The sequence below is a fragment of the Uloborus diversus genome, chromosome 3, assembly GCF_026930045.1.
Source record: "Uloborus diversus isolate 005 chromosome 3, Udiv.v.3.1, whole genome shotgun sequence".
Lineage (NCBI taxonomy): Eukaryota > Metazoa > Arthropoda > Arachnida > Araneae > Uloboridae > Uloborus > Uloborus diversus.
This window is the reverse complement of record NC_072733.1, coordinates 142,177,088-142,197,093: the sequence shown is the minus strand read 5'-3', so window position 1 is coordinate 142,197,093 and position 20,006 is coordinate 142,177,088. Positions and strand designations below refer to the sequence as shown.

Here is a 20,006-nt window from a genome sequence, read left to right as displayed (position 1 = left end):
CATCAATAAAAATATTTTGATCAGTGCAACAATGTATTCTAACACAAATCAAAAGATTGTTTGCGGATGAATTATTTTCTAAATATTATTTTTAAAAATTAATGCATTTGTTAACAAAATTTTTTTTATTGATCTACTCAAGGAACTGATCTTATTTATGCTTTTTAGAACAAATTTCCACTTTAAAGAAAAGAGTGGTAGCTCGATCAAAACCTGAAGCATACATTTAATTCCATTAAAAAGACAAACAGTTACATAAAGTGTGGCTCGAATAACTTGATGCTTTGAGCCCCTTTTGCATTTCGGCTCAAGCAGGAGACTTTTTAGACAGGCCCCACGCTAATGATATTTCTCGTAAAGCAATTGGATTTCCTAAATCCCTACTTCGCCGATGGAATCGGTAAAGCCTAAGCAGATCGGAAGTAAATTTATCAGAACCAATTTAAGCGGATTCATTTTTGTTTATGAACTTACTTTTCAATGAAATTACAAGATTTAGAATATTTAAATTAAAAGAGCTTCTCTAAACATGAAGTAAGAAACTTGCACATAAAAATAAAAAATTTCAAATAAACACACGAAATAGCAGTGAAATATTTTATTAAAATTTCAAATAGTATTCATTGCATAAAATAACTAATTTTAACCATCGAAATATTACTACGTTACTACATTAGAAGCTTTTTAAACACTGCGAATTAGTTTTAAAGTCTTGTTTCTTGTCTTATGAAATAAGAATGGACGAAATCAGCTCGTAAATGTACAAATTCCAAGGTCTGTGTTTCCCTTTCCTTCATGCACCGATATCTTACATTTTTCTTTGTGTGAGAAGGTAACTTACTCGCCACATGATGATTTATCCGGTGCCATTTGAACAAACACAACAACGCATGTAAAAACTGCTCCCAAGATCTAAAATTACAAAAAAAAAAAAAACTTTATCATTTTAATCAAAAAGTTATCATTACACTCATTCATGCTGAATAATTATTGACTGATAAATTTGTTTTCTCAAAAAAGGTTTCGGACGCTAATACAATTAGCAAATAAAATTATTAGTGTGAAAATTGAAAATTTCCTTACCGAAAATCGGGACAGTAAAACAATTACGATAGGAATGTAGCAAATGAGGATTTTGATTTCATGACTTCAATTCCGAAACATTTCCGGAATGGAAGCCCCGAACTTCCTCGCTGTAACGTCATCGAAGATCGCCCAAAATGAAGTTTTCGGAGATTCAGTTTCGAAAATAATGCCTGGTAAGCGCTGCCAATCTCGTGGCGTTTTTAATGTCGTCAAGAATAATTTATACGACAGGTGTCCAACCTAAAGCTTGTGAAGCTGATAAATGTGATACGTTTTTATGTTTAAGTTACGAATCGAAAACTACCGATCCTCTTCATTCGGCAATGCAATTCTGGGGCCAAATAGGAAGAAATTAGTCTCTGAAAAGCAGGTGGGAACTTTGTATTAATAAAATAGGCTTGTAGTAATGTTAGCAACATTTTTTGTGGTTTGAAATTTTCTTTCGTTTCCCACGTTTTTCCATTCTAACTAGAAAAACATTAAGCATATTTAACTTTTATATGAATCTGTGAGAAGCAATGGGATGTAAGTGCCAAACTAAAAATTTTGAGATAATCAGCACAAATGGTACCTGAACCTTTCCTCTGTTTTGAGGCAAGAGATGGTGCTAGAATCCCTGGTAGGTGCTACGATACAGCATGATTTAGAAAAAAAATTCAATGAATGCACCGGAACTTTAAAAACGTTTTACTCAAAACTTGGAAATGTCCACTTACATCCCTTTGCTTCTCACTGCCTCATTGTGGTCTGGCTCGCGAGATTCATCATATGAGATGCGGCCTTGCGGGTTTAAAAGGTTGAACACCACTAATCAATATCCCTTCCCATAACGCCACCAAAAGTGGACTACAATTGCAATTTTACGACTGCAATTTCGATATATCAACGGGGGAGCATTCCCTCTCTAACAACATTTAAGATTATAACTAGCTAGGGGCATACTAGGGGAAAGCTAATGAACCCTGAACCCTAGTCTTTCCTCTTCAAAGATGGCTCGCATTTGCATTTTTAAAAATTTCAACCCTCACCCCTCCCACCATTAAAGATCGACTAGAAATTGGTTCTTGTGACCTTAATTTTAAAAATTGTCTGATGTACACACTCCTAACCTATTTTTGCCTGAATTTTACACTTAAGATCAGGATCATATTACTACTCCTAACACTAATACAGTTTTTCAGTCTGGCGATGTCTCTGGTTCTGGCCCCTTCCTTTTTTTAGACACGTGCCGCCACTGTGGAGAGGAATGAAAATAGTGGCATCAAACATTTTTTTGTATGTTACTAAGAATATTTTTGTCCATTCCACTGAATTTCGTTTGCTGTAACAGTAACAGATGATTTGCATCCGCAAGAAGCACGGTTTGGTAAAGGAGGTGAGAAATTGATTGTTAATGAATTTTTTTTTTCTCTCCTCAAGCTAGTTGACGTAAGTTTCTTTCTGAAAGCATCTGATAAGTTTATCATATAGTTAATCGCCTTAACGCTCATGAAGACGAGGTTTTTAGAAATTAGTCCTTTGTAGCAAATACTATGCACTGATGTACAAATACTATAAATTGACCATCATAGATGGTAAATGATGTTAGTCACTATTATTTAAGCTCCAAAAAGAATTATCTTGGGCAACAAGCAGGTTAAAACGAAGACAACATAGTGTCTGCAAGCATTTTTTTATGATCTTCAATCATTCCTTGAACAAAAAAAAAACTGATGGAAATTATTTGTCCGAAAAAAATATTCTGGTTTTAACGAAACATATTTTAATATAACAGTGATCTTAGCAGTACAAACTAAAAAGCTATGCATGGATGTATATACTCCTGGTAGGGTCACCCAATGCATGAAGGCCACTCCATCTTACCATCTTTCCCAGCTAACACTAACAGGCATGGTGCCAAGACAGACCTCCACCCTCGGGTGCTCCAGTCTTTGGACAACGGTGGCTGCATTTTTCTCCCATGAACATGTGATGGTCTCCTTACCACCCTCAATAAGAAAGAATGTGTTCCTGAACTTCTTAGACAACTGGCCCTGGAAGTCATCAATAAAATCTCTCCAAATGATATTACAATATATTCAGATGGCAGCAAAATGAATATTCAGGCAGATAGTGGAACTTACATTAAAAATCCTCAAGAGAAGTTCTTCCTAAAGCGACGAAATCCAGATTTTTGTTCAGTTTTCCGAAGTGAATTAATTGCTATTCACATAGGACTGGAGAAAATTATGTACGAAAACAACTTCGGAGATCTTTGGATACTTTCTGACAGTAAAAGTTCAATTCAACACCTCAGAAACTGGTCCCTCATAGAAGACAAAACTAGACTATCAATCCTACGTAAAGTAAAGCTCATAGCCCTTCAGCATAAGGTCCACTTTCAATGGATTCCTTCCCATGTCGATATCTATGGTAACGAGCTGGCCGATACTCTTGCCAAAGAGAGTCTTTCCCATCCAACACCTTTCACCTCGGAGCTCACCTATCTAGAACTGTTCTCCAAGCAAAAAGCCAATAATAAAGAAAAATGGTTAATGCCTCCATCTCACAATTGGTACAAAGGCAAAAGGCCATTACAATCTCTTGCCCTTCCCTGTGACAGGCAGATTAACACCCTTCTGTCTCGCCTCGCCAGTGGACATCTGAAAAGTCTCACTTTCCCTGGAAGCGCCAAGAGATTCCCCATCTGCCCTAAATGCCAACAAGACCAGGCATCACCACAGCATATCTTGAGCTGCCTGGGATTGGACTGGAACGACATATTCGACAGTCCACTGCTAGTGTCAGATTTCATAAGGGTCAACGGCTTCATCGATCTGGTCTGACTCCGTCAGACCAAAGGGGATTAAAAACAACAACAACAACAACAAAAAGCTATGTAAATAAATTCCAGTAAATAGCGCCCAAACTCTGCACATCCATCTTCTTCGTTGGAAGTAATATATAAAAACACCTCAATCGTATAAGGCACAAAAAATGCCTTGTACGATGCATAGTTTACGAGATAAGTACGAAAACCAAAGTATGACGTCACAACCGGTGCAAGTGTTGAACACATCAACACCAATCTCTTTCCAGGATTATAACGTTCAAAGCTTATGCTGCATCTAGAATACCGCACCGGTATTCTTCAAGCTCAAGCCTGCGTGTACATGCATGGCAGATACTTTGAACCTCTGTCTTTATAAATATTTGCCAAATACTGCAGTTGATATGTCAAATAAACTGCTTTTTCCTTGCACCGGCAGAGATGCCAAACTTTTGGTAGCAGTTTTTCCCGTAGACTATGGGTTGTACTAGTACAGTTATTTTAAAAAATTTTATATTCTCCAACGAGAACTCTGATCGTGTTGAGTTAGAGCGCTATTTGCATGACATCATGTATAAATTGGTTAGTATATGAAAAAGTACATATTACTTACACTGAGAAGTAATGATTTCGAAATAGCAAAAAACTTCGTGGCTGACAAATAAACTGGATCAACACCTTCTCGTATGAAAATTGATTTTAACTGTAAGTAAACATAAATATAATTTCACTTTTTTTCCCCAGTAGCGTACGAGCATAGCAAAATATTGAAATTTATTGGTTAACTATACGCTTTAAAATTAAAGAAATTATAAAAAGCTTTTTTTAAGATAAGGAAATATGTTGTTTTAAGTAATCTCGTGAATGTGAACATTTTTTTTTTTTTTTTGCCAGTATGCTATTAACTGCGTTAATTCTAAGTAGCCGAAAGGGTGAATTTTTATTGTTTTGAGTGAATTACTTGAACTACGTATGTAAAAAAAATGAATTTAGGTACAAGTATTTCTTCCCGCATGTATAGTTTTTTAGAGTTAAAAACTTTTATCCCAAGCATTTCAATAACTTGCTCTTCAAAATATATCAAATATGTATAAATTTTTAAAAGCATTTTTTGCCTAACAAGGCAATACAAATAATTTACAAAATTTCACATATTTTAAAATATTTCTTTCCATTTAGTCTTTTTTTTAATTTTAATTTCCTTTTTCTTAAATACGTTTTTGTTTTCATTTTTATTTACTTATTTAGTATTCAATTTAAATTTTAACCAGGAACGGGGAGCAAGGCAACGGAATTCGTTAACACTTGGTTACTAGACGAAGGTTTTTGCCATGTAAATTGCAGCCCCGACTGAGCATGTTAAGGAACTTAAAATAATGCTTTTGACGTTACTAAAGTAACGCTTTATAAGCTACTCTTCAATGATGATTTGAAGTTGTTGAAATATATACTTGTATCGTAATATTCTATGCAATCTTATAAATGAAATAAATTTTAGGATTCAATGAAATAAAAATGGGGTAGTTTTCAAAAAATTTGGATATTTTGCTTTTCTTGTTGAAAGTTTCATTGTTTTTACAAATATAACTCGTGTCACATTTCTCAAAGCATGTTCTAGTTGTTGTTGTCGTGTGCCAGCTAGGCCGGCAATTTGGGATGGGCTGCTTCACTTTTCCAACTGTACTGTTATTTGGTCTGAAGTCCGACTTCTACAGTACACACATGCCACAAAGAGGCGTTTATAGGATAGGCAACCATTCACTTCATAACAATACATTCAGACAAAGAAAGGACAAGAGAGAGAAAGTACGTCCATGCCCGAGCCGGGATTCGAACCCGGACCTTCCTATCGCAGTCAGACTTATCAGACCTGTCGCGTTTTGACCACTATACAAGGCAGGCAACCATGCTCTAGTATAACTAAGTATACAACGCTGTGCGGACAACCGTGGCCACCATTGAACGCGCAAATCTTGATGCAGACAAAAAGTCCTTTTTTTTTGTCGACTAGTGCTATTATTTTTTAATTTTTGATAACTGTACAATGCTTTAGCAGTTTTCCTTTAGTGTTGTTCCAATAGATGCAAAAACACTATTAAAATATGAGCTAGGACGTTAAGAAAAGAAAAAAATGTGGATAAAAATTATACTGGACAACCGTAATGCTTCTGCTTGTTAAAGCAACTCTCTAAGTTAACATTCCTGTTGTCTGTATCTCGATGGATGTGTTGTGAATGGATTTCAAATAAACCCTTATACTTTCGATATTGAACAAACTTGAAAGTGATTGCAGTGAAGAGTTCGGCTTCGTTCCCGGTAAGATTTTTGTATTATTAAGGTAACACTTGCATTGGCTAAGCAAGTATCTGGACTTTCTACTATGATGAAATAAGCGAAAGTTTCATTCCAAAACGATTGACAGATATTATTACTGTTCATAAAGTTTCAAGGTTAAAACGAACAGGAAAGAATGAACCATTCATGTAACGGAATGGGACATTTGGAAAAGATTTTTTAGTAGGTTTTGTTCTATAATGTAAATACAAACAAAATATTATTGCCTTGATAACAACAGTACAACATTATCGAACGAGTTACATGGAAAGTTAAAAGTTGATAATTTTTAAGAAAGTGATTGAGAAATATGCAAGGAAATACCAGTGACAGTACGGGACTCGTACGAGTTTCATTCCTTCACAGGCGTTTTATTGAATTTTTTTTTTTCTTTTTAATCTATAAACTTTAAGTTTGTATGTTATTCCAGCGACAAATGCTCATTGTTGCTACCAAAAAAATAAAAAAATCAAGCGTTGATTTATTTTTATTTATGGAACAAAACTCACTGACAAAATTATTTCGAATGTCTCATTTCGTCGCATGAAATGGTCCCATTACACACGAACTGGTCTTACTTGATACATCATATCAGGGTTTAGAAGAGAGACATCTAACTTCTCGGCATCAAGGAGCAAACTATTTGACTGAAATATAAATAATAGATACATTTGTATGTATATTCCAACAATTAGAAAAAAAAACGAATAAGTAAATGTGAAATAAATGTAAAATAAAATAAATATAAAATAAGATAAATATAAAATAAACTTAAAATTAAATAAATATAAAATGAAATAAATATAAATGATATAAATATAAAATGAAATAAATATAAATGACATAAATATAAAATGAAATAAATATAAATGACATAAATAAATATAAATGACATAAATATAAAATGAAATAAATATAAATGACATAAATAAAATATGAAATAAATATAATATGAAATAAATATAAATGACATAAATATAAAACGAAATTAAGTAAAATAAAACGTACAAAATATAACCAGAAAATAACTAGAGCAGCCAAGAGTTTTTCTTACTCTTTTAAAAAGTTTTACCTTGTGAACAATAAACTTTTAACTTTTATTGTTGATGACTAGATAAAAACAACATGTTGCTTATTTGTTAATACACTGCATTCAGAGAAAATATAGATCAGAAGTAAGAAAACAGGTTGCCAGAAGGTTTGCTACTGCACAACTTTTGGAGATTTTTTCTGGAATAAAAAAAAGGAAACTAATGCGCTTATGCCGTCTGCGTTGCCCCAATTTATTCTTGTCGATCCAAACACGTGATTGACTTCGCCAGATGGCGCTTTTTTGTTGTTTACATCTAGTCGATCCTTCCCGTGAAAGCAGTATGGTTCGAACATTGATAGTAGTCAATTAATAGTGCAATGTATATTGAAATCTGAAATGATTTGGGAGTAGAGGTAGTTACTCGATTCTGAGTAAATAAAAGACAGAAAATGAATAAATGCACGCTTATTTCATATTTTTACATAACTCAAGCTAAAGCTAATTTAGTCATTGCTTTTTTTTTTTTTCTTTTTTCTTTTCTTTCTTCTTTCTTTTTTTTTTTTTTTTGACTTTTTTTTATTTTTTATCTTTTCTCCTTTTTATTTCTCATGAAGGTTAGAAAGAAACAAATCTATGGCATCGAATGATCTTTTGCATAAAATTTTTAACCATTGGGAGAGGGTCAGACTTTAATTTTCATTACATCATATTTCAAAACGAGCTGATGTGTGCATCACATGACTTCCTTTTACATTTGTCTGTAGGCAAGCCAGTGCTATTACTTAATTGAATTTGGCAATAATTGAGCCTATTTTCGCATTTAGTAAATCTGAACATCTATTTCTCTCATGAGCATTTCTTTTATATTTACTTTCCCGTGTTTGAATAGAGGCTTTAATAACAAGGAAAGCCCTCTTATAAGCATTTATATTTATATCTTCAGCTCCATTAAAAAGTTACTCCAATATTAACAAAATATTCGCAATCTAAACAAATCAAATCAAACTCTGAAATTATCAGTGGCGGTATGTTTACCTTTGACTCTTACCATTCCCCGACAATAAGTAATAAGCTCAAATCCTGTACTACGTATGTAGGTATGTTACATTTTATTAATACAGATAATTAATAAAAAGAAGTAATATACTCAGCCTTTTGCTTTCGTTATGATACATTTCGCAGAAAAAAGTAACAAATATAACAGAATTATAAGACATAATGTTTACCTCACATTGAAAATTGCTGCCTTCCGATGCCAACGTTGTAAGTCGAATGATTTGAAGCAAGACCATTAAAGTAGGAAAAAACATTGAAATTGAATCTCCTGTTCTAATTTCAATAAGGGACCAGTATAAACTTAAACAAAGTAGCATAGAACTGCAAACCATACTCACACCTAGAATCCAAGAAAGTTCGTCAGCAACAATTTTGGCTTTGGTATGAAGGTAGGTATAATTAGAGTTCCAAAGCCAAAAGTACTTTTCAAAATCTATGCAGTCCTGATTTTGCACTCTTATAAGCTCTTTTTTAGATTTTGTGATACCCATTGCTACAGTTCTTGCAGTATATTTAACAAATATATCAGCAAGGAATGAAATAATAACGCAATGAATTATAGATAAATATTGCATTGCTACAAATGCAATATACAGCGGGACAGACTTGATTACCGCTAGTGAAAGGACATGATTTGTGCGCATGAAACACATGAGGTCCTTATTAAAGCCCTCTTCTTTGCTCATCTTGCATAGCTCAAAGCCAGTTAGAATTGTGAATGTCAGTGCAAGAAAAATAATTGAGATAGTTAGTGCAAGATAGAAGTTATTTCTTGGTTTCAATTTAAATTCATGCTGTATTTCTTTTGAAGTTTTTAGGACTTTAATCATTTTCCTATTTAATAATATGCTCAAAATGTACTTAGCTGTACCTTGAAGTATCAAAATTATATGCACAGATCTAAAAATAAACAGCAATGACCCAGTCATGCCATCTTTCAGGTGAGACAGCATTTCAATAATACTAACACTTAAGGATAGTACATTCAAAACTAAAAATACTATGGCTACTACCAAAATTGGAAGTGATATTGGTTTAACATTATCATAAAAATCAACTTTCAAAGGAAGAAATCCTGAGTATCTAAAAAGATAAGAAATCCAAGGCCAGACCACAAAATCATTTTTTGAGCTATTCCTCTTGTTCATTGTATAATATAGCATCATGTTAAGGCTCCTATTTGGATGTTACACGTTTCAACGGAAATCACAGGGAAAATAAAAATACCATCATGAGTACAAATATCAGAGAAACTGAAACGACGTCACTTTCATGTTTACAATCTCTTTACTTTGTAGACCCATACATTTTATTTCCTAAAAACTCAACAGTTAAAATTTTGAAGTAGGTTTAAAGTAGATGTGTTTTTATTTTCAAAAGTAATTCTTATACTGACGTAAAATGAAACGTGAGGAGGGGGGGGCATGTAGCACGATTGCATTTTAGTTTTGTTTACAGTAACCACGAATTGAACTGTAATTTATGTGAACTATGTTTCCAAATACCAACAAAGTATTACGCATTAGTAGCAACAAAGCATCAATGCAAATATGTAATCGTTGATTTAATGGTACTGAAAGATTTTTCCGAAGACATTCAATTATTTGCAATGCAATTATTAAACGTTTTTGTTGTAAGCAAATGCATTCATAGTGTATCATATTCAAACGCGAAAAAGCGATCAAGCAGTTACGTCTTACTGTATTTCAGAAAAAGCAATTTTTTCGTTTGCATTTCGTATCGATCTCTGAAAGTCAAAATGTACTTAGAAAAGTATCCCATTTTCCAACATGTCTCTATGAGCTATCACTATGATTAGCTTTTTCTTCTTAAACTTTGTTTTCGGTATTTCTTGTGTAACTGACAAAGATAGGTGATAAATTCATCAGGACTAGAGCAGTAACTATAAACTTTAATTTGCAAGTTCTCTTAAAAAATAGGTTTGTCCAAAACTGAATTGTTAGATAGAATTTCCAACAGTGACTTTTTTATTTTCAGTTTCAAAATGTCTAAAAGAAACAGAGTAGTACCTAAAACAAAAACATATGCTTATCCCTATGATATTGAATTTACTTCTGAATTCTTTAAAGCGTCGGATGCAAACGAACTCATTTCAGAAATGAAATCTATTACTTTCATGCTTAAAATATTCGGATTTTTTCCTTTTTACAGCAATCATAGAAGAAATTCTGAAAGGACAGATTCTTCCAATGTTTGGTTGCTATTTTCTTTTTTGATATTTACATTCCAAGTGGCAAACGGGTTAATAATGATAATAAGTTACAGAAATTATGATAGTCAATTATTTCAGGGCTTAGTTCCAACTGTTTGGTTGCTGACGCCGTTGATTTGTTTTCTGCAATCTACATTTTATCAATTGCTATTGCTTCACAAGAGAACGAAGGTACCAGATATTTATATTAACATTGCATCACTCCTTTTATTTTTAAAACCGGGACCGCGTTTACGGGTAAAAATTTTAAGGTTAATTTTACTATGTTTCGCATTTCTTCTTCCACCTGTATCATATTTCAGTACCTGCACATTTATGAATCAAGCCGTTAAGCTAAACCAAACGCTGTCTTCAGAAAACTGTTTAGTGTGGTACGGTCATCTCTACAGTAGTCTTGCATATAGTGCTGCATTGCCCATTGTACTGCTTTTGCAATTTTCAATTTTGTTCGCATCGACATTGGCACCAATAATATTAGAGCAGTGGGTGATGATGTGTAGCATCAACATAACTGATATTTTTAATTTAGAATTAAATAATCTCAAGAATCACTTAAACAAATCTGAATACGGAAATACGAATGTTTTATGCAAATGGCTTCATAACTTCGCTGATATTCATTCAGTTACACAAGAATTTGTTCATTTTGTATCACCATTATTAGTGATCTCTGCTGTAACTAATCCACCAATATTCTGTTTGCAAGCTTTTTGGATAGCTAAACACACCAATTACAGACTTTTTAGCCCTTGGGGATGCTTAGTTTTACCTTTGCTGATTTTGCTCTCGTCTTTTCTTAGATTATCGTGTTTAGGGGTCACTGGACAACATTTTATCGATAAGGTAAGTATGCTTTTCTATATATTTCAATTATGAAATGACATGCATTATTTCGATCTTATTAAAATTTAATAACATACTAGTAGCACGTTGAGTGCCACGTCAGTCGCTGGGAATTGACACTGAGCTTTTCGTTCAAGCCACGTCATTCCTCTGACTGACGATGAACTTGCCGGTCAACCGCGAGTTTCATTAATGACTGAAAATATAAAATTCAATAGAAAACAAACATATTTTTTTCTTGTGCAATTTAGGATCGTTTAATTAATGTACATAAATATTGTTTATCAGAGACTTTCATGGAATTTGGTAATCTTTTTTTTAAACAGAAAAATGATTGTTCTTTAATGGCCTTCGCATTGCGCGTGGCATGATTGGGAATGCCTCAAAAATGCGCGTGGCATTCAACATGTTAGACTATTTTTTATAAATCTAATGCCGAGTAATTTGTCTATTCATCTTTTTCTGCACTTATCCTGTTTGATGTGGAATAATGATCAAATATTACACAAATCTTGTTGTTAAGTGCAAGAAAATTGCTAATAATCAAGCAACAAAAGTTTTTTAAAAGCTAATCACAGTCAACGTTTTGATCTTATATGCTGAACGAGTGTTGCTTTACTCTTGAATTTCTCATACCTATCCAGCCCGGTTAAAATAACAAAAAAGTTACGCCTCTGTAATCAATAAAATAGAAATTGGTGATTCCAAGGACTCAATGCTACAAAATAATCCATATATATTTTCCCAAAATATAGGAAACATAACTTTTCCAAAAATACAGAAAAAATTAACTTTTCACAACAAATTTTGAACGCCAATAATACTATAAGTTACGTAATCTTGAGTCTCAAGGATCCGTGCTAGATATAAAAACATGTTTCATCGAGTATAGCCGTTGTATAAATAATTAAAACGATTATATTCATTTCAAAACAGAAATTTAAAAACTCCTCAAAGAACAAATATCGATCATTTATTAATATTCGTTCTGTGCTACACGGCCTTTATTATTTATTTTTTTATTTGTTATAATAGTGTGGTGTTAAATGCTCGTACATTTTATTTCAGGTAAATGCTTTATCAAAAATCATTTCTACTTTAAAGAAAACGGGATTTCATCAGGAAGTAAAATATCAGGTATGTGTAATTCCATTATTGAAAATGAATTGAAGTTGCTACTCTTTGAGTTTACAGTAAAAAGAAGAAAAAAAAAACGAAATTTTCGGAATTTCTTGCAATAGGTATATAAATTCCCGGACAAAAAAATAAAATTTAAACGAAATAAAACTTACACTAATGTTAAAAAGCTAAATAGAGAGAAGGTATTTTTATAGTCACAGTCTGCCTGCCTGATGACAGAGTGCCTGTCTGTTCTAATAACTTCTAAGCAAGTCCAATAATTCATGCAAAATATTTTATTTCCACTTGAATAACTTACGATTAATCCCGTACTTCATTTTTTACTAGACAGTTTTTTTTTTTTTTTTGTTATCGTTGCTTTTCCAAATTCATCACACAAAATTCAGAGGCATACCTAAAGTACTTGGTGCCCATTCCAGGCAATAGTTGAAACACGTTTTGGCGTTTGCTCAGTTTTAAAGAATTTTTTGACAGTATAATGACAACAAGTGGAGGACCTGCTACGCAGACCCCCCGGACGGTAAAACCTAAAGCGCATCGCTAAGAAGTGGGGTGATGTGAAGAAAAGTATAAAGACAACAGAATAATTACTTCTACCAAAACAATATTAGTTTGTTCATTATACATAGGACACTTAGTGGATGTACACTAGGGTGGTTCAGAATTTTTTTTTTTCGAGCTGAAGTCCAGGACACTTCCTATTTTTTTTATTGTGCTGTAAAAATTTTAGCTTCTTACTCAAATTTTAAGAGGGTGATTAATAACCCCTTAAAATTTTAGCTTCTTACTCAAATTTTAAGAGGGTGATCAATAACCCCTTAATTTAACATTAGCCGAAGTATAGAAAATGCTATAAGTTTAGAAATATTTTATTTCCCCAGCTCCTCTTTTTATTTATTTCTTTATTTTCTATTTTTTTGTAAATAATTATTTTAATGCAATGTATATACATATTACTAGTGTATATTATAATATGTAGCATTGTTTTTTCAGTTAAATGTACTTTTTTAACCCCCCTCCCCATACATAGGAAGTTTGGATGATGGGGTTGAACACCTTCTTTCAGTTGAAATAGGAAGCTAAAATTCTTCCAGTATATTCCACAAGTATTCCATAAGTCTAAAAATGTTGAAGGGTGTCCCGTTATCTCGGAAAAACTTATTTTACATGTATTTTTGAACCAACCTAATGTACACCCAAATCTAAAGAATGATTCAAATTTATGTACACATTCAAATTTGCGTAAAACCGTTTTCTCACAAACGTCAAAATATTTTAAAGTTTTTTTTTAATGAATGAAATTTATGAAACTGAAATCTAAAATAAAGAAATAAATGTATACTTTTCTGTAAACTAAAATTTAATTATGTATCTTTCTTATTAAAACATTACATATGTTTTTCAGATAGATCTATACGTGTATCAAGAGGCTTCGTCTCCTGTTTCATTGACAGCATGTAATTTTCTGTCTTTTACAAGAATGTTTCTTACTGCGGTAAGATAATTTTTACACATGGTTTTCTTTAGTTGTTCTAACATAATTTGTTGTTTCAGTTCTTATAGATATGCCAAGAACTGAAATACCAATTGTTTAGTAGTACCCATCAGAGTTATGATTTTATTTCATAAGTATGAAACTTTCGAAAATGAAATTAAACCGCAGTTTTAGTAGTTGAGCGTTATTTAAACTTATGAATGACGCGCAATCACGATGTAGTTGTTTTACATGATAAAACAAACTTTGTAGATGCTTTTAAATTTAAATTCTAATTAAATGGAGTTATTGGCTTAAAATCAAAAAATCAAATTGAAAGAAATAAAAAGTGTGCAATACATAAATTTTCTTTTTCTTTTTTTCCTACATTTATTTTTTAGATAAATCGAATAACGTGATATCTATCTTTTTGGCTTAACTAAAAAAATTAACCAGGATATATCTATTCAGAAAACTCAATCCATTCTCGTTGCAAAAGGCTTTAATCAGAAGTGTTATATATTTTTATTTAACTTTTGCCTCCGTAGCAACGAAACAATTATTAAGAATTTTAGCTGCCAAAACATAAAATATAGATTTGATGTATTCATAATGTACTTGAATGGTAATTTAAAAGTAGAGATTTTTATGGCGAGTCCTGATCGCTGAAACTGATTCTTCAAAACACACCGCTTAAGACTTAGAGCAGGAATTAGTAAATGGAGGAAGCAAGTCCAATCATTGGCTTAGCAGAAGCTGAGGCAAAGACCTCAAGTCACGTGACTCAACAACGACGAATGGTTGACACAGACAAGGTTTGCAGGAAATTAGCGAAAGAAACCTGATTTCTTCCAATGCTTTGCTTTGAAATCTATCATGTGTGTGTGACTTGAAGTCTTTTCTTCACGAATGAGTCTTCACTTCCTCGAATTGTATCTCTTTTCAATGGTTCAGGACAGTGTCGTGCCCTGAATCGCTGAGGCAAATAAAAAGATCAGTAGAAACACTTTTTATGCGTATTCCTACTAGTATAGCCCAATTTTTAGCATGTTTTGTTCTTTTCTAATTTTAGGTTCTCGGGGCAACAGCAACATACCTCATCATACTAGTGCAGATGTCTACGGATAAGCCGTGTGCATGAAAACCGAGCCATTTATGAGAAAAAAGATGGCACATAGACATTCAAATCATTTTTATTTTGAAAAACAAATGCATGAATATTCAAATTTTTATTCCTTTCTACAAATGAACAGATATGAGCAGCTTTCTTGCAAATTAATTTAAGTTGGTTTTCAGTTAGTAGTTACCCATAAAATAACAAAAAAAGAAAAAAGGGTAAAGCATTTGATATGTTTATACATTTTGAGGTAGTATGTACATTTACGGAAAACATTGTATTCTTAAAAACCAACTTAAAGACCATTTTATCAGCTTATCTCTGTGCAGAAATATTTTCAATGCTAATTTCAACGACATTTTCTAAATGGGAAAGTTCTATCCTCACATCTTCAGTTACAGATAACGGAAGAAACAAAAAGGAAACAAGCCATGGGATTCATTGTTGATTCATACATGTATTGCGGAAGGTCTGTAAAGATGCGACTATATAGCACTGTCGTGATATAATTTTTTTTCTTACGTCTGTTGCCTTTGCACCTCACTGTTTTTCAACTTTTCTAACTGTACAATAAATGAGTGTCATTGTACTGCACATATTGCTATATTGTTTTATTTTTCGAGAAAGTGAATTTATGATACATTCGAAAAAGAGTATGAGCAACCTGTATTTTTAAAGAACTGAAATTGCAATATTATATATACCTTTTATAGATACACTGCATTTCCGCAACAAAAGTGACACAACTCAAAATTTTAGGAAAATTTACTAACTGTTGACATAAAGTCTAATTTTAAGTCTCTTTTCTTGCCACGAAACTCGCACAAAGTTAGCTTACATAACTGATGCATGGTGACGTTACAACGATGAAATAACTAGTGCTAACATTATTAAATCTTCATAATTTAGAAAAAAAATCAAACTTTAATCATGCATTTTTGATTTAGACAACAAAAACTAACCAGTGAACATCAAACCAGAATTTTTTGCTCGTACTGTAATATTTAAAACTAAATCGGTACAATAATAATGTATTCTTATATCATCCCTATTAAGATATATAATAATGTGAATTAAGTGTTAAATGTCTTACCATAATTTTTACCTTGTTTTCTAACTGTTCCTCTAAAGTACAACTTTGAATGCAAAAAATATCAAGATCTCAACGTATTTTTTTTTTCTTTTTAAGTTTTTCTGACACTGTTCTCTTTAAGTGTGGTCCTAATATGAAAAATATCAATGTCGCATATCATTTTGGAGGAGCATAAATTCTAAGTTAAGTGAAAAATAAACGTATTTGGTCAGAGCTTTAGCTCTTATAAGTCCATTGAAGGAGGCAAAACACTCAGATTGTAGTCCTCATCAAAAACAAACCTGTGCAATTAAGCACCAAAAGAAAGAAAGAAGAAGTCCATTGAAGTATTTTGAAGTATATTTTGAGGTCAAATCCAAGTAGTTATTACCGGAGACATTCAAAAAATTGCAAATCTTTGAAGCCAGGAAAATATTTTAGCCGTCAGACAAGTTATTTCTCAGAGCTTATATGAAAACTCAGTGTAACATGGCTACTGAAAGCGACTTGTTCAGAAAGACCTTGGGCCAAAGTATGCCAAAGCATGATTTTAGTCTCACGGGTGACCTGGCACCTGATATTTGTCGAATCCTGGCCATTACCGAACTTGGAAACAATTAACAGTTATATTAATGCCTCATCATTATTTCCTGGATCAAAGCCCACGAGCAGACACTTGAGTTTTCTGTGGAACTTGGCAATCGGTAAAAGATGTTCCGCGAGCAATAAACATGGCGTATGTTGTTCGGGCTAAGATGACAACGCGGATTAAATCGTTTGAAGTGTAGTTTAAAGAATGTTTCTAGTCCGTTTCAAAGGAATTATGCTGAATTCGTTGGTCGCTTTCGACTATCCAAGGAATCAGCAGTTTATGTGAGCAATATACTAAATACATGTTGCTTCAAGACAATGGATATTCTCTGTTAAAACCCAAGTAAGTAATCTGCTTTCATTCAATTAATAATAGAGTGAATAATATTCGCAATCAAATGCATCAAGTTTTGTAATAGATTTTGTAACAATGAAGGGTGTGGAAAAAACCTAACATTTAGTTTTCATTAACTCTAAAGATTTTGAACAAGAATTTTGGATGCATTCACGCATTGCAGTGTTTTTTAAAGCATATACGCACTTCGTATAGTATGCTACAGGGCAGCGTTTCTTAATTTCTTTGATGAATAGATTCCCTGATTTATCTTCAATAGAATAGCTTGAAGCAGGCCCGAATCTATAAATTCCCTCCCCCCCCCCCCCGCAACAAAATGTTTAAGATCCCTTCCAAGAGGACAGAAGTGTATATTTGCAACGTTAATAAGTCTTAATGCTAGTTTTTTTCATTTTTTTCTTCAATTTTTGGTTAGTTTTTCAAAAACTAACAAAAAGATTTCTTTTTATAGCTCAAAACTTGAAGGGCACTGAATTTTACTACTTTGAATATGATTAACATTATGCTTTGCGTATGAAAGTTGAAATTTCAGGTTATGTTCAGCATCAAATCCGTTGTTATTTAATGTTGTCGACATATATAGAACCATGTTTTACGCACATATATATTTACATGGTAATAGTGCCTACACATTATGGGGACATTTCAGAGCGTTATTTTTTTGAATTGTACCAGAATTAAACAAGTAGAGTTATATTTGAATTCTGGGTACAAGGCTAGTAATGACGCAGCTCGTACTTCTCCTGGAGGCGGATTTTCAGTCATAACAGTTCTACTTATCTTACTTTACAAGGATTGGAAATACAGATTGAAATCAGAGATTTTGGGGGCTAACCCCAACTCCTCCCTCCCTCACTGCACCCTTGCAAGAACGGATCAGTTTTCCTTTAAACACATGTTTTATATTCTTATATTGATCTAGTCCAGTGGTAACCAACTTTTTTCTGGCCGAAAGCCGAACCTAATACAAAAATCATTCTCGTGTGGCAGAACATATAAAACTCATAATTGCTCTCATTACTTGATGCTTATTTGATTAAATGCATGCATTTCAGAAACCATTTTCTGAATATTTTACTCCAAACTTGTGACATTGCCATTTCTCATGCTTTTTGATTAGTAGCATTGAACAAAACAATGGACCACATGAATGAGATTTGCGGGCTGGAGGTAGCTTGTGGGCCGTAAGTTGGGCACCACTGAAATCGAAGATCGCATATAGAAAATGAATTTGTTTTTTATTCAAAATTGTTCATTTTGATATTTTCTCTGCTGCTCATTCGGAAACTACTGATTTAAAACTTAACTCGGATACATTAAGTGTTCAGTAATTTTTCGAATATATGTATGTCCTATTTCAATCCCATACTCTTGTAAAACGTTTTATTTTTGGTAAAAAATCAGTCATTCGTAACGTAAATAAAATTTTCAAAATTACAGAATTTTCTTGAAAGTATAATTTTTTCACACACAGTAAATACGTTTTCTTGTTTCCCATAAAGGATATTGCTATGTTATTTTTTTTTTTGTTAAAAAGGTAATTTAAAATAAGGGGTGGTACCAGCTTCTGGTTTTGGAAGGGGTCATTATCTGAAAGGAAGAAGTCAAGGTGCAATTTTGTGCTGAAATAGGAGTCGGGGCGATTGTTGTATAATACAGGTTCCCAAAATACAGTTTTGGGCAATATTTGGTCGCTTTAGAAGGGGTAGAGGTCATGACCAACATGACCTACCTCTGGATCAACGCTTGTTAAAAATAAGCAATTTTAGTCAACCAATTAGTGTCAAAAAATCGAATTCATAGTTCAAAATTGGGTTCTAAAAAAAAAGCACATCTTTTTCGTTAGCTCGATCATTTAAGTTAAAGTCTCTCTTCGAGGCAACCATTTGATTTCCATATGTAAAAAAGGGGATGTATGTGTACATTCCATGATCATGCCTTCAAACCATGTTCTTGGATAAACAATCATTGAGTGTATTCAGTAAGTTACTTCCCTATAGCCAGGGCTAAGGCAGAAATATATGAAATACACCGCCAGCTCAGTCAATTCCAGCCGAGGACTGCAGTTTCGTGCTTAATAGCACTCATGTAGCACTAGAATCATTCAGTAGCCAAAGTTTTTTAATAGCTACATTTTGACGGCCTCATCAATATCAGGCTTAAAAACAGGGGATAAGGCTTTTTTAAGAACAAATGCGTAAGTTTGAATCCTTTATTTGCCAACAGAAAAATTTTAGCGTATAAGCTGTACAACCCCATTAATTTTGTCGCTCATGGTCTTTACTCCATGCCTACATATATCAATGCGATTGTAATATGAAATTCTATGATATTTGTAGAAAATTAAGAACGCAAAGTATTTCCTATCCAACCTCCCGTCTTGTTTATAACAGATGATCCTACAATAATGCATTTTCGTTCTGGTTTTGATACTTAACAATGACAATTAAATTTGCGAGGCTTGCTATATCGGATGATTAATCTATTTTTTTATACAATTGTTTAATTTTAGACGAAAAATTAGTCCCATCTTTATATTTGCTGCTGCAAAGAAACCTAGATCTTGCTTAGTGAAATTTAGTTGACATTTTCTTATTATTCTTTTTTTTTTTTGAATTATATTCAATACATTTTTAAGTGAATAATTTTAACTTGAGAAGCAGAAAAAAAATGCGAGTTTCATGGAACCCTTGATTGAATATAACTTAAGAAAAAACAATGAAGTTCATTTAAAATTAATTCAGCTTGTGCACCAAAAAAGTTAGGGGTCAGAGGAGACGCGGGGAGGGGGGTGTTGCCCTTAAAGTGAAGTTATTTTTCGAACAATTCTGTTATATTACTTTATGTTAACATCATTATTGAG

At 32.8% G+C, this 20,006-nt stretch overlaps 1 protein-coding gene across 1 annotated transcript; it reads right to left on the bottom strand.

The window, feature by feature from the left end:
* Window positions 1-826: 826 nt before the first annotated feature.
* LOC129218967 (uncharacterized) lies at window positions 827-9,466 on the bottom strand. Its single transcript, XM_054853287.1, has 5 exons — window positions 9,190-9,466; window positions 8,489-8,658; window positions 6,808-6,876; window positions 4,509-4,598; window positions 827-912 (listed from the first exon to the last, which is right to left on the bottom strand). Exons 1-5 carry the CDS (start codon window positions 9,464-9,466, stop codon window positions 838-840), a joined length of 681 nt encoding a protein of 226 aa, XP_054709262.1. The 3' UTR covers window positions 827-837.
* Between the last annotated feature and the right edge of the window lie 10,540 nt (window positions 9,467-20,006).

What these genes read in the sequence shown, in the direction of transcription:
- LOC129218967 (XM_054853287.1), bottom strand. Translation starts at nt 9,466, where the DNA reads ATGAACAAGAGGAATAGCTCAAAAAATGATTTTGTGGTCTGGCCTTGG. An exon ending in TATAATTTTGATACTTCAAG is followed by an intron (nt 8,659 to 9,189) that starts GTACAGCTAAGT and finishes CTTGGATTCTAG; the next exon opens with GTGTGAGTATGGTTTGCAGT. An exon ending in GCAGCAATTTTCAATGTGAG is followed by an intron (nt 6,877 to 8,488) that starts GTAAACATTATG and finishes TTTATATTTCAG; the next exon opens with TCAAATAGTTTGCTCCTTGA.